Source organism: Miniopterus schreibersii (genome assembly GCF_964146895.1).
Source record: "Miniopterus schreibersii genome assembly, chromosome: 14".
In the NCBI taxonomy this organism is placed as follows: domain Eukaryota; kingdom Metazoa; phylum Chordata; class Mammalia; order Chiroptera; family Miniopteridae; genus Miniopterus; species Miniopterus schreibersii.
The window spans coordinates 29,404,271-29,419,716 of NC_138114.1; the positions used below are offsets into that span (position 1 = coordinate 29,404,271).

The 15,446-nt window shown below is 33.2% G+C and overlaps 1 protein-coding gene across 1 annotated transcript in view; it reads left to right on the top strand.

Moving 5' to 3' along the window:
• The window catches only part of PCDH15 (protocadherin related 15), a 904,849-nt gene that overhangs the window by 880,701 nt on the left and 8,702 nt on the right, over positions 1-15,446 (top strand). The window contains exons 34-36 of the mRNA XM_081159054.1: positions 296-445; positions 9,662-9,680; positions 11,285-11,323. Of these exons, the coding sequence (XP_081015180.1) occupies positions 296-445; positions 9,662-9,680; positions 11,285-11,323 (208 nt within the window). The remainder of the gene's footprint in view (positions 1-295; positions 446-9,661; positions 9,681-11,284; positions 11,324-15,446) is intronic.

The following is a 15,446-nucleotide window of genomic DNA, read 5'->3' on the forward strand; positions in this document are numbered from 1 at the left end:
TTTTGCTTTCTCCCTTTAAATATTATCATTGAACTTTGCAGATATTTCAAATGAATTCTACCTGTTATTGAAGACGTAGATATCTTAAAGAACTATGAGGGAGTATTTGTAAATATCCTGTGGGGACACTTTTGTCATTACATCAGTGTATAATTCAAATACTTGTATAAAAGTTTTGGGGGTTTTTTTGCTGGATAGTTTCTCTGATAACTGTACATCATTATTAAAAGGTAGCCTATTGTTAAGCATGTGGTTTCTAAAATAGTTTTACAAAGCCTTGCTTACTTTGCTAAAGACGCCAAGCCGAGTGCACCAAGACAGCCCGGCTGCAGTCGGCGATGCCACCCCCCAAACCAGCAGCTCCCGCGCCTGCGCCAGCCGCTGCGCCTCCAGCGCCACCGCCTCCGGGTGCTCATCTCTATGAAGAAGTTGGGGACAGCACAATGTAAGTAGATCTCTCAGGCGCGTTTAGAAGTAAGTGGGTTTGGATGGATGCTGTGTGGTGAGTATTTGGTTTCACCTGGATGTGCAAAATGCAATTTTCAGACTACTTTCTTGGATTTTTTAAAATGGAAAATTGTTAAGAACCTAAGAGAAGTTAAATCAAAAAGTAATAACCAAAAATATTTTTTTAAAATTGAGAAAGAGAAAAGAAGTATTCAATATAAGGAGACATTTGCAGATGAAGAGCTTGACTATTCTATTTAGCCTCTAAATATAATAGATTCTGGAAAAAAAAAAAAAAAGTTTCTCATAGAAAATGAGAACTAGCATAATTCCCAATTTGGTATCAAAAGTCAACTCCTGCTTGGTGACATAAAACAATACTATGGTCTAAAAGGTATAGACTTTTCTAACATACTGTATTATAATGTCATAAAATGGAATGATTGAAATCTGAATTAAAATAAAGAATTAAATATTAAATACCCAAACCATTTAGCAAATATTATTTTTATCATATCCTCTCAAAAAAGACTACTGCGATAGCGTAATATTTCCCCTATACTATTTGGAATCTCTAAGCAATATTAAATGATTATTTTTGAAAGAAACTTTAAATTATTGTTAAAAGACTACCCAGTTGTTTCTATAATGATGTATGCTCAAAACTTTGATTCCTTTGGAGATTTTTAACTGGAATATATTTTAAAAATTCAACAGTATCTATTGCTGGACATGAAGCTCAGAACAGCCAAGGATATTACAAAATTTTGAATATGACTAAATTAAATCCAGAAAGCCTTTATTAACTGAAATTGGTTGGAGTTGAGATTCTTAAGCACATTCTGCTGTTACAGTTTTAGCATTTACTAGTAGGAATAAAGCAAGACTCAAAAATCATAAAATTCACCTTTTAATGGGAAAATGGATTTTAAATATATGCATCAATAGTATATGCCATATTACTACAATTATACAAGGTTATATTAAGAATAGTTTTTAAAATGTTAAAACTGTATTAATGTTGTATATTTTAATGCTAAAATTAAATTTAAAACAACTTAATGCATGTCATTCTACTTCTGAAATAATAATATAATACAGGATTTATGCCCTTAAACATAGTTTTTTAATTTTTTTTTCCATAAGTTGAAAATGATGGTCTCTTTCTAAATCCTTGGTGAATGTAGGAATTGAGCCAATATGATTTGACTCTTTTTCGTTATGTTAACCACTTTTCTCTAGCAAAAATGTTTAGAAACTAAAAACGAGTTAGTTGTAAAGTTAACTGTGCTTTATATGAAATTAGTAAGGGATATATATCCATTTTTATTTAACAAAAGCAGGTATAGTATAACATCATCTGAAATCGATACAGTTTAATGATGTTAATTTTCAAATAGCAACATTTAAGGACATTTTTTATTTGAAAAATTGTTGTAGACTAGATGATTTTGCAGTTCTAACATGTATTTATTGAAGTATTTTAAGTTCTATAATTTAAGTATTTTAACAAATGTTTAACTTATGTATTCTAAACTTCTTACAGGGATTTTAATCATAAGTTACTAGAAAAATGAATAACAAATTATAGACAAATGTTTTTAAAACTATCAAAGGTCGTTTCCAAAAAATAACTTCATGTAGATTTAATAATTACTCTGTAATAGTCATTATAGTATTTGTATACTTACTTTCTTCAAAAAAAAATAGTAGGTCTTCTTTATAAATCAGTGTGGACCTATTTTTCAGATAGAACATAGAAACAATTCTTAGAATATCATTTAAATTCTCTGCTTTAGGATTGAAATCGTTCATGTTCAATAGAGGTGAATTTTACCTATGTATACAAAATAGATAGATAGATACAATTTTATGTGATAAAACAACCAAGTTAATGCCATATGATTTTATCTAAAACATTACATATTATTCTAATGAATAAATACAAATAAAATATAAAGATATGCATTTTTATGTACTTATTGAGTGCTTAAAACTAGTTCCTGTTAGTATTTTCATAATCATCTCAAATTAACTATAGTTAAAACTTTCTTTTTCTGTCACATGTTTTCTCTTTCTTACCTGTGGATACATAGGCATAAGTAAGTAAATAATATTATTCTAATTTGAAGGCATTTAAAAAGGATGCAATAGAATAGATTAAGTACTGTTTTACTCTATCAGCAGTAATCTTCATCTTTTACCATGGAGTCATTTACTTTTAAATAGTAAGTTATATCTTCCACACCTCATTCCCTTTTGATGTCTTAATATCGCATGAGTTTAAAGAAGCTTTTCCACTCATAGTACCTGTGCCTACCAAAAGGAGTTTCAAAGTTCTTCTTGCTTTTAATTTGTTAAATATATATATATGTGTGTATGTATGTATCTTTCAGTCAAAAGTGATGTGATATCACTATATAGATAATTGTTTCCAAGAAAAAGTAAAACAAGAACAGATCTACACAAAAAAAACATCTGCTATATAACGTCAAACCCTTAAAAAATGACTTTTTAAGATTAAGAAAAGTGTTTGCTGCCTGTTTAATCTATGTTGTCTGCACTTTCTAAATTATTCATGGGGTCCTGGTACCCTAAGTCCACCTGTGAGAATTCTTTCTTGCAGTTTGTGTCTTTACAAAATGTCACAATAACAACTTTGGCTTTATATATCATTTTATTACTTCACCTGTCATCTTAACTTTTTCGGTGTGGCTATTTAATTTTTATTCTAAATATTTCCCTTTTAACTTATTTTTTCTATATGGGTAAATAGTAAACAATCACAAAAATAAATCTGTCACTGAGCTTTTGAGCAAAGGGCCCCAATGCTTTCATGCAAGGCATTTATTTGTGCCCTTTGACTTACTCAACTTTATTTATGATGAACAGACTCTATGACTCAGTTCCATGCATGAGAAAATCTTCCAGTGATATCAAAACTGTGTTTTATTAGCATGATTGTTTTCGGTAAAGTGATTCTTGACTAAAATTTGATCCAGAACATGTTCAAAAGAAATACCAACAGTCCCTCTCTTATTTGTAAAATTTATAATTTTTTAAACTGGTTAAGCAAAACTTGAAATAGAAGAAAATAATCCCTGTTAAGATTCTGGTGTAAATTCAATTGTGAAATCTGCAAGAGAAATTCTCTCATTTGTGCTTGGGGGTTTTAATTCTCTTAATCTGGAGAGTAAGGGGGCGGGAAATCTTCTCTGTATTCTCTTGCAAGTTTTATCTCAGTTAAGAAAGTACTTTTTAGCTCCAGGACAGAATTACTGAGATGAGAGATAATGGACGGGTATGAATGAGATACAGCTAAGGATCCTTGTCCCAAAACAGTTAGCCCTGAGCATCCTCAGTCAGGGCAAAGGATTCGAAACTGTTAACCAAAACGCTAGGCTGCAATTTTGGAGAACTGAATTGTGATTTACACATGAGAAAACTGTTATGTGTGGTCATGGATACTTTGCTGTATCAAAATAATTGGGGGGGAAAAATCAGTGTACAGATCGGTACATTTTGGGGAAAAAAGAATATTTCTTACGCTGCTCACAGCTCTAAAGCTTTTCAGTCCTGTCTTTTTGAGAACAGGGTCATGAAAGTAATGTTTTGCTTCAGTAGATTAGAGTTGTTTGGCATTTTATATTTTGAAGTAGTAATGCGAACCATGAAAACATCTTTCTCTGAAAGCTATGTCACAACTTGTTTCCTTACATTTCATTATCTTCTTTTCTTTCAAGTCTTTTCCTTCTCTACCATTTCCAACAAAGCAGGGGAAATAAGTCAGTCTCGGAAGACAAGAAACATCAGCACATTGTGATGCCCTTTTCTTCCAGTACCATTGAGGCTCACGCGCAGGCTTATGTAGAAGGACCCCTAAAGAACAGCCAGCCCAAGTCTGCAAGAAAATTCACGTTGGTATCTGATGAGGATGCCTTACTTACCCACAGTGCCCTTTATAAGGAAAATGTAGATCAAGGATCAACAAATTCGGGCTTTTCCCTGAGAACAGATTCTGTAGGCTCTGTTTTACCCAGAACACAAGCCAAGACTGGGGCTCGGAGGGGCCCAAGGGAAAAGATTCAAAGGCTATGGAATCAGACCGTCTGTTTACCTAGGAGGCCAAAGTGGGCGCTTCCCAGTAGACCTGAAACCATAGACCTGGAGCAGTGGCAGAGCGACAGGCAGAAAGCTGGAAGTGAAAGCCCTGAACCTTACCCAAGCAAAAGAGGGAGCGGCAACCCCTTGCTCACAGCTGACGATGCGACTTCAACAGAGAAAGAGGGGGTAGGGCCAGGTGAATCCCTGATGTCACGAGGAGCGGGACGGTTGACATCTCTGTCTCCAGGCTCTTCCTTTTCTTCTCCTTGGTCTCATTCCACATTCTCTACTTTGCCGACTGTCTCAGGAACTGTGGGACTCAGATCAGAGCCTAAAGTCATCATTTCTCCTGCTGACTGTTCCTTGGAGCTTTCCCCTCCAGTGCCATGCGTTTTAAATGCTCCACTCATTAGGAGAGAGACACCCACTTGTATGTTGACTATTGAATCCAAGAGGAGCATTTTCGAAAATCTTCCCCATCCACCAAACCTCTCTCCCCCCGCTCCCCCTGCTCCCCCTCCCCTCCCTCCTCTCCCTCCCCCTCCTCCCCCTCCTCCCCCACCTCTAATTCTTACCCCTCTTGCTCTTTCCCGCCCATCCCCTGCTTCTAGCCCCCCTCTTCCTCCCCTCCTTCCACTCCCTGTGCCCCCCCCTTCCTTCTCTACTTCCACTCCTCTGTCTCTCCTCCCTTCACACCCTTCTCTCCCTCCACCTCCTCCTCCTTTCCCTTCCCCGATACCTCCTGCACCTCCAGGCGTGTCCCCTCGGTGTGTTTGTACACCAGCGGTCAAGCACACTGTCAGTGTGACACCAGCCAAGGAAATCAAGTCCTCTGTGGGACAGCTGTCAGCATCGCCAGCCGTGTGTAATGCAGACCCTCCAAGGGAGCCAAAAGGAATCCTCAAACACGTTCAAAACTTAGCAGAACTTGAAAAGTCGGTAGCTAATATGTACAGTCAAATAGAAAAACACTATCCCCCAGCACACATTCCAAAACTCGAAATTAGTTACCCTTCAGAAATAACCAATATGGAAGTGACATCTGGACAAAACCAGGAGAATTTGCACAATATTGTCGAGGAATTTGAAAAACAACCTCAGAGTCAATCTACTTCAGTGTAATGTTGCTTTTCCGATTTTAACTGAACAGCTCTTTTGTTGACCATAGTCTTCGTGTGGAGGCGGATTTGAACATTAAAGAAGATGCCATTCTTTTACCCTAAACTCAATGCAATACTGTTTTTTCCTCCTTTTTAATTTAAAATATTATTAACTTCATCATTACTAACTCATATTATAGATTTACCTTAATTTTAACTACGAAGTAGATTATTTGTCTACATTTATTTAAAAAGTAAGTAATTGTGATCTATTTTTTTAATGGGAATATATGGGCATGAAAGTTAGATATCCAATTTAAACCAATGGCTTGTTTATCATGTTAATGCAGTAACTTTTACTTTTCATAATAGTTTTATATGAGTGCTCCAGGAATAAAGCAGACTGTTACAAATAAGCTAAAAAAATATCATAGGTTCTGTTATTTCCTAGAAGCCTGTTTGGGAAGAAGAAACACTACCAAATTAAATGGTATTTATCTTAAAGCATAGGAGATAACAGACATTATGGTACTCCAAAATAAAACCCAGGTGCTATAAGATATAATCATCTATTTTCTTATGAGAACATCCTTTACTCCGGCTTGCTTTTATCTTACTAGTATGCTTACATATTTGATAAACCTTTTACTTTTTTTTCAATTGCTGCCTTTATTTATTTCTCATTGTGCTATCATTTCCCTTCTTTATAATGAAAATAAATCTTGAGTTGTTGACTTTTGTAAGACATTTCATTGTTTCCACAGATGTTTAAAGTGCTCTTTAGTTTTGCTTGTCCACATTATTACATCATCTTGTTAATTATAATTTTATTATAAGTCTCCAAAGAAAATATTTATCTCCTGTTTAATAAATTCTAATCAGATTCATCAAAAGAAGGTTAAATAAATGTCTACAAATGTGTATCTAGTATGAATTTAGTTACTATTTCACTGATGAAAATTATAAATATTTTTTATTAATTTATCAATAATATAAAATGTGCTTATCTATTAAAATTTTAGAATAGGGCATTATTGGCTTCATTCCTAATTACTTTTAATTACTATGGATAAATTATTCAAATTTAGTCTGTAGTATATAGATAGAATATAAAAATTTTAAATAGAAATCAAGAGGAAATATATCTGGTGAACTATTACCAGTTTTACATAGGCCTTAATTCTTTGTTTTAGGCAAAGAAGACAAATATTTATACTCTAGACAAAAATGTCTCTAGTTGTTATGGTTCTTGTATCTCAGAGTTCAACTTGTTAAATTCTTAAAGGCATCAGCTAAGCTAAGTATTACCTTTCCATCCTAATGAAAGCTACACTTGACCATCAAGTAATCACTTTGTTTTTCTTATCCAACACATGGATTAATTTTGTTCACTGGAAATCCCCACTTTGAATACAAGTATAGTCATTTGTTTTACTCTGTAATTTTAATATTTTAGGAAGATATAAGTTTGCACAGAGAAAAGCATGATTCCAAAATACAGGAAAAGTCTTGCTTGATAATTACCATTATAAGTATACATAGGTTCAGGGAACAACAATGCCTCATTTTGAAGGTTTTGTTAAGCTCTTATATTATGTGACATTTCTTCAAGAATTTGGTCTGGTGTTTTTAATTAATACCCCATCAAAAAAAATTTGTAAATTTAATTATTTTCATTAGTTCCTCTGCTTCAGATTCTTTTCATCCAAAACAAAAGTAATTTCTTTCTTGGGGGCCTTGAATATGATTTTTTTCTCTCTTTCACTGTAAAACTTCAGTTGGAGTTTTTGTTGGCAGCTGGTCTTATGCATGAGAACTTGTGCTTTTTGGAGGACTGTGACAAGGTATTATATACAATTGTGTAAACTTTTAATATTAGTGTGTTTAAGTTACTTTGTACCAACTTCTTGGAAATGTGAAAGAAATTCCTTGATCATTCCTTAGATTTCCTTAATAATTAAATCTCTAAATAATTACCAAAGAAATATTCTAAGAAATCTAAATAAAAATTTTATGTAGGTAGCTATAGCCTTACCAAAATGTTACATTGTACTTTTCTATAACATTTTTATAATGTTGACTTAATCTAAAAATGTATTATTAGTATTTTATACCTTTCAAATGAAACATCCATACCTATGTTTTATATTTAATCTAGCCTGTTTTTGACACATTAAAGATTCTCATCTTTATTTTAAAAGTTAATTAGAAAAATCTTCTACATGAGACCTATTATTCTAATATTCTTTGAGTACACAAACCAAAATATTTTTCCTCTCCTCAACCCTTAAGCCTCCACAAAATGACAACCAGGCTCTTAAAAAAAAAAAGCACCTTTTCCTCCCTGCTAATTTATTATGCTTCAATTAATGCACAAACAATTATATTAGATACCTTATTAAATTACAGGCAGGTTACTATACATTTTCCTTATTTTAAAAAGTAAGTTTTAATACACACAAGTGGTGTAAAATGAAATAATTAATACACATTAGATATAAGCTACACGGAACTATATATCCATATTATACGACTGCTTTTATAGGAATCAACACAAGGTCATGTTAATTGAAAGCACACAGATAATTATACATATTGATTCTGTTGTATACTTCTTCTAAGTCACTTTTTGCCTTTGAACTAGAACAAACAACACAAATAACTAAAGGAAATGCAACAAAAAGATTAATGGAAGAGCACTGTTCATCTATTGACATTTTATTTCCCACATTTATGGAAAACCCTGCTAAAGAAAAGAAGCAGTTTAAGTACCTTAGAAAATAAAATCTAGCTTTAGTTGGACATTTCATATTAGGCATGTGACTTAGTTGTCATTAAAATCTAAAACGAGCTTTCTCTGTTTATCTCTGAAAGATACAAATTGAGTAAAAGTTGAAAATGTCTAAACTTCTAAAAGCACTAGAAGAATTATTATCATAACTATTGGCAGAACAACATAAGCACCCTGTAAATTTCTCTACAGAACTATTACAAATAATAAATTGCTGGTAGGATTAAGTAGCTATTATTATGTTACTATTATTACCAACTATTTCAATCAGCAATGCCTTAACCACTAAAGATGCTTGCAAATAAATAGATTTATCTTGTGAAGGCCTTGTAATTAAAGAAATTTTCTACAGAGATTGTTCTGTTGGACTTTAGAAAGTTATGCACTTACCTCTTCATAATAAATCTTCAATGAAGTTAGTTGTTTATTAATTTCATATAGCATGATCAACAGCAGCAGTTTAATGCTTTAGGTCAACTATTTAATAAATAATATATTTAAAATATTCATAATTAGTAAGATTAAATGTTGAAAACATTCTGTACTTTTTCCCTCTGAAGTACAGTCAAATGTTTTACCAACTTGTGGTGCATTAATTTTATAAACCTTTGTAAAATTGAACATTTGGTTCTTATATCTCTAAAAACTTTTTCACCTTGTATCTAATGTTGTACTAGACACTTAATGTCTAATTCATTCTTAAAACCTAGTGATATTTTGCATTCTCTATTTTTAGAATAAATTGACACAAACAAAAACATCTTACATACACTTGGGAGAATATATTCTAATCATAGATATATTTTTAAAATTCTGAACCAATATGTCTTTCATGTATAAAACACATCTATCCCCAAATGAGTATTTTATATGTATCAAAACATCTAGGACAGAGATGATGTAGAATATTTTTTATTCCAATTGATCATAACAGAGTCAAAGTGTGTTATTGTACACCACAGAGATAAAGTAGGCTGTGTATGTTTTGGTGTTCATAGGGAATGCAGGTTGGGGTGGTAATTGTTTTTAATAATGCAGGCAGGAAACCTTTTCCTCCTGTTTTGATGCTGCCACAAAATATATTTCTCACTGAGATAATTTTTAGTAAAAATTACCTTCTCAGTTTTTCTCAGATTTTTAAAAACACCATTACCTAAAATTTTATTTAACCTAAGAAACCAAGATGTTTAATATTGATTTCTTCATTTCTGCCTTGCAGGAGAGGTTATGCATCGGAGGTAAGGGCATTATGGTGTTATATTATATCAAGGACTGATTTATATATTTTTCCAAAACTAGGGTACCTTATTTTAACAAAACACAAGTATGCTATACTGTTTCCTTTCTTTTAAATTTGTTGCTTCTTTATTTGGGGATTTTAAGTCTATTATTCAATGGGTGAACAAAGACCAGCTGCTTACTTTTTTAAGGACACACATTTATTTTTTCCTGAATTTCGATTGCTCAGTACTGTGAGATTCTCCCAAAATTATTTTTCTATAAACCTCATTTGGAAACTAGAGTGACTTGACTTTTGTGCTTTTTACCAGTCCAAGGCTTCATTCTATTACATTAGAGCTGGCAATCTTAAAGTTAAAAAAAAAAGACTATAAGAAAGCTCTGGCTTTTCTATTTTGTTAATTTGACTCTCAATCTACAGAGAAGATCTGTGCATTCCAGTCAACAGGATTTAGCTAGCCTCACTATAAGAAGTATTATCAATGAAGTCACTGAGAACCTAGTATATACAGTTTAACATACAGTTTCTCAGTCAAGAGAATGAAATAACCATGTCACTCAATTGGCTAATAGTTTAGAATGAGTTAAGTTCTAAAATGTTTGAAAATTAAGATGAATGACTTTAAGAATAACTGGTTTTGGGAGATAATTATAATAACTAACAAGTCGATTCAGAATACCTGTAACTTAAATCCCCTCCCTTCTGAATGAATTCCATAAGTAGGCTATTTCACTAACTGCTACCATGGAAAGTCTATCTGTTCAGTCAAATAGCTCTATTGGTCATTTCAGACAGATACTTCACTGGTGGAAGTATCTCTCAGAACTTTTCTGCCCACTTCCCCACTGCTTATGTGAAGATTTTTGTTGTATAACTATTTCCCCCCAAATCTGAATTGTGAATCCTGTTCCCATCTGACTGAAGTACAAATTATCCTAAATGGACCAATAGTGACTGTGTTGTTTTTAAGTTAGTGTGGGTGAAATGGGCAGACAGGAGGAAGCAATTCCTGAAAAACCTGAGGAAGAACAATTTCCCTAATCACAAAAGAATTTCTGAAAACATGCTTCACGCTTGACCTCAAGCAATCCACATTTTGGTAAAAAGAAAAATGAGAACTGTCTTAGATCTGATGATGAGTGTATTACTACTATATCATTGTTTTGTGTGTTCTACCCTTCTTCCTAATGAGCCTGATTACATTTAAGGCGACTGGAAGAAAAACAGAGGGGCAATTTAAAACGAGATTCAATTTGTTAAGAAGAATCGTGTGACACTTAAAGTGCTTGGAGAACCCAAAATGACACTGTAGTCTGAAACTCCAACCAAGAAAATTATTTATAGATTTTTATTTATTAAGGTTAACTTTGATATTAATTAAAATAATGATGAAATTAAAACAAATTAATTTATTAATTTACATTCCAACAGAGTCAAAATATTATTTAATGCTGTTGGTAGCTCTCACATGAGTAATGAATTATAATCCCAAGATAACCAGTTTTAAGCTGTCACCTTTTTTTCTCTCTTTTCAGTCATAATCTACCTTTTCCATCTGAATTATTTTCTAAATTTTTTTTCTATCTGAATTTCCTTTGGCAGCAACAACAACTGCTGAGGCCTTCTCTTCTTAAACCAGAGGTATCAATTTCCTTTCTCTTTTCAACCTCACCGTCTTCATGATATTTTATGTGACATTAATGTCCATCACACATGTAGGCAGAGTGGGTAGCTGCCAATGTGGCATAATTTTACAAGAGAGAGAAAAGGTGCTTTTAAATTTAAATAAATAAATAAACAAACAAACAAAAAAGTGAGCAAATCACATCCCTACTGCTTGCTAGTGGCTGAAATTCCTTTTTCTTTTTTGGCTTCGTTCTCTGGGAATTAGACAAATGAAACTTTTGGTCCTATCAACAGCAAGCTATCATTGAATGAAGTAATTCGGGAAGCTGACCAATCACAGTCACTTGTCACAGAACTGTTCCTGAGATCAGATTTAGATTAGGCAAAGTTTGAAGAGAGAATGCAGACATTCATGCTGAAATAATGAAAGGTAAAAATTGGTTATGATTCACTTTAATCATTTCATGTGATTCAAAATACTGCCTTTGGGCATGTGTCTCTTTCAAAATGCCTGTCATTTTCTTCTGCAATGAGAAAAATATATTCATAGTTGCATAATAAATAGATTATTTACATTTATTTTGATTTTACACTGCTAAATTTTTTGGAAAATAAAAAGTAATGTTATATAAACACATCTCCTTTGACAAATTTAATACTTTTTAAGCTCCACTTAAAAAAATTATTCTATTTTCTTAACAAAAGAATCTTCACTTTAACCATTTCATCATTAAAATTTACTTCCCGCAGTTTAGAAGATGTGTGGCAGGAATATTCAACTTACAAAAATTTTTAGCAAAAATTCCCATGGAGACATCTTCATAGACTACTGGATCAGATAGCTCAGTGTTAAAATCCAAATACCAATTACTGGATGCAATAATTTAATCAATATATGAGCCCTCCTGAGCATCAATTTCATCTTCTATAAAAAGCTGGCAGTAAAATTTAACATATTAGCTCCCAGATCAGCAACTGAAGCATAGTAGGGAGAAATTCAGTAAATAGTAGTTATTATTTTTTTTTGGTTTACATCAGCATAAATGTTTTTATTTTGGTCAATAAGTTAATCCTATGGCTTCTCTATGTGAAAGTTTCTTCCCTTAGCAAAAATAAAATTTAAAAATAACATTTAGTGTTTTATCTGCCCATAAAATAACTTTCTAGTATGCTACTTGGCATGATTTCCTAAATTTAGGATTCACCACCTAAGGGTAACAAGGAGCATTTCAGCATCTCTTCTAGCTGACTCAGGAATCTTAACTGTCACCAGGTCCATCTCACTTTTTCTTTTCTGAAGAGGTGATGCTCTGCCCTTCATTACTGTGTGGCATAGGACTCCAAGCGGGGCCTTCCAATTGTTCCCTTCTACTAGCTCCTGTTCCTCCCTTCCAGCTCAGCTTACAGAGTGGCTGATGGAATCAGGGCCTACATTTCCTGGGTTCCTTCCTAGTTGCTTCCATATTTATTTTCTTAAAGACATCTGATGCCAGATATATATTGTAGCAAGAGCTGAGCTTTATTCTTCTTTAAGGAAGATAAAAGTATATGTCAGTAAAAAAAAAAAAAGTATTTGGTTCTAACTTTAAAATCTGAAGTCCACTCAGTTGCATTATGTTTCCATAAAGATTTTTTAATTACTGCTAAAAGTTATTAAAATTCAACATCAAAATCATTTTTAATTGTAAGAACACCTAGCTTAACATTTTAAATGTATAACAATATTGTTAGCTATAAGCAAAATACTGTGCAGTGGGTCTCTAGAACTTTTTCATCTTTCTTAATTGAAACTTTATAGCTGTTAAAGAGTAGCTCCCCTTTTCCCCTTCTCCCCACCCCCTTGCAATGATCATTCTCTCTGCTTTTATGCGTTTGACTATTGTAGATACCTCACATAAGTGGAATCATGCTGCTTTTGTCCTTCTGTGATTGGCTTTTGCTCTTTAACGTTCCCAAGGTTCATCCAAGGTGTTGCATATGGCGGAAATTCCCTCTTTTTAAGGCTGAATAATAATATTCCTTTGTATGCATACACCACATTGCCTGTATCTATTCTCCCATTGGACATGGGGGTTTCAACTTCAAAATCCTTTGTTTTTTTTCTCTCAGTCTCCATATGTATTAGATTAAGCATGTATTGGCCAAGTAGTTTATTAATTCTGAGACCTAGTCACTTCATTTAAACCAGTATAATTACATTTGGTATTAGATGCCTCAAAAGTCTAAGCTTACCAATATGATATAAAATGAATAACTTAAATTTAGACTTTACCTTTTTCCAATTTCTTACTGGTCTTTCTCTACGTCATTTCCCACCCTCCCACAACCTCTCTAAAGTGAACATTTTTTGTTAAAATAAAACTGCAGCATAAAAGTGTACAAATTACACTGTAAAGCTAGATGCATATTTACAGAGTGCACACACCTACTAGCTCCCCGGAAGAGCCTCTCCAGGTCAACACTCAGATCCTATTTCTCCTTGCCCTAACTACTCACCTGGTCTCTTTACTTTTTCAAGATAAATATTTTAATGCTCTACATATATACATTTTCATTTCAGCTTTATTGTTATAATTGACAAAATTATAAAATATTTAATCTATAAATTGTGGTGATTTGATACATGTACACATTGTGAAAAGAGTCCCCTCAACTAGTCAATTAACACATCCATCACCTCACTTTTTTACCTTTTGTTACATGTGAGAACATTTAAATTCCATTCTCTAAGCAAATTTCAATTATACACTACGGTGTTATCAAATATAATCACCATGTTTTACCTTCAAACTTCAGATCTTATTCATCTAATAGCTGAAGTTTTTAACCTTCTAGCAACTTCTCCCTAGTTCCCACTCCCAAGCCACTGACAACCACTCTTTTGCTCCGTTTCTATGAGTGTTACTTTTTACTTACTTATATATTTTTTAGATTCCACATGTAAGTGATGCCATACCATGCAGTATTTGTCTCTCTATGGCTTTTCCGTCTTAGCATAATACCCGTGGGGTCCATCCATGTTGTCATAAATAGGATTTCCTTTGTTGTACATGTAGGCGTTCACTGCGCCGTGGCAGTGTCGTGGCCGGTGAGGCTTACCTGAGTTGTGATTAATGCTAATCGAAAACTTTTCACCTGGCTCCTGATACACATATTAGTCTGCTTTTGAAATTCCTATGAATAGAATATAGAATAATATGTTTCATTTGTACCTGGCTTCTCCTGCGCATCACTGTTTGGGAGACTCACCTCAGCTGTTATGTGATGTAGTGTGTTCACCTCATGCACTCATGCGTTGGTTCCAGTTTTGGGCTGTTGTGAACACTGCATTTTGGTGCACAATTGTACACATTTATGTTGGGTATATAAAATTAACTACATTGAATTTCTGTGAAACAGGATGGCATATATTTGACGTTAGTATTATTACCATTTTCCAAAGGATTTTATTAATTTATAGCCTGTCTAGAAGTGTATGAACGTTCCAGTGCTCCATGTCTCTGCCAAAACATGGCCTTGGTGATTCTTTCTCTTTTTATTCTTAGCTATTCTGGTGGGGAAACTGAAGTGGCTTTAATATAAAAAATGGATTCCTTTGCAATTGGCTCACAGAGCATTTATAAAGAGCAGTCACCAGATAGTGCATTAGTAAAGCTGAGGGACTGCAAACTTAAACATCTAGGGAAGTAATGTAAGTGAATGGATTTTATTATTTGTAAAAACAGAAGAGCAGATGGGAGATCCTATTGTGATGATGGGTATAGAAGTAAAATGGCATGATTGAGAGTAACTAGTAGAGAACATGATCGCTGTAAGGAGTAATACCACTAACTAAATTCATGACATGCAAATATGAGCCCAGTGTTGCCATCTTTTTATTTTTCAAAAGAAATAAAAATCCAGATTTTTTATAGCATTTTCTGATTAAAATTATGGCAACATATTCATTTTTTTAAAAATGATGTTTGCCAAACAGAGCAGAACTGAGAATTTCAGTATTTTTCTAATGATATATTTGTGCTCTCAGACAAGCTTTATTTTCCTGAATCATTGTTATACCTGGATCAACAGAATTAATTATATAAAAAATAGATAATTTTAGAAATAAAATACTAACCCATTTTCTTGTGGATACTTA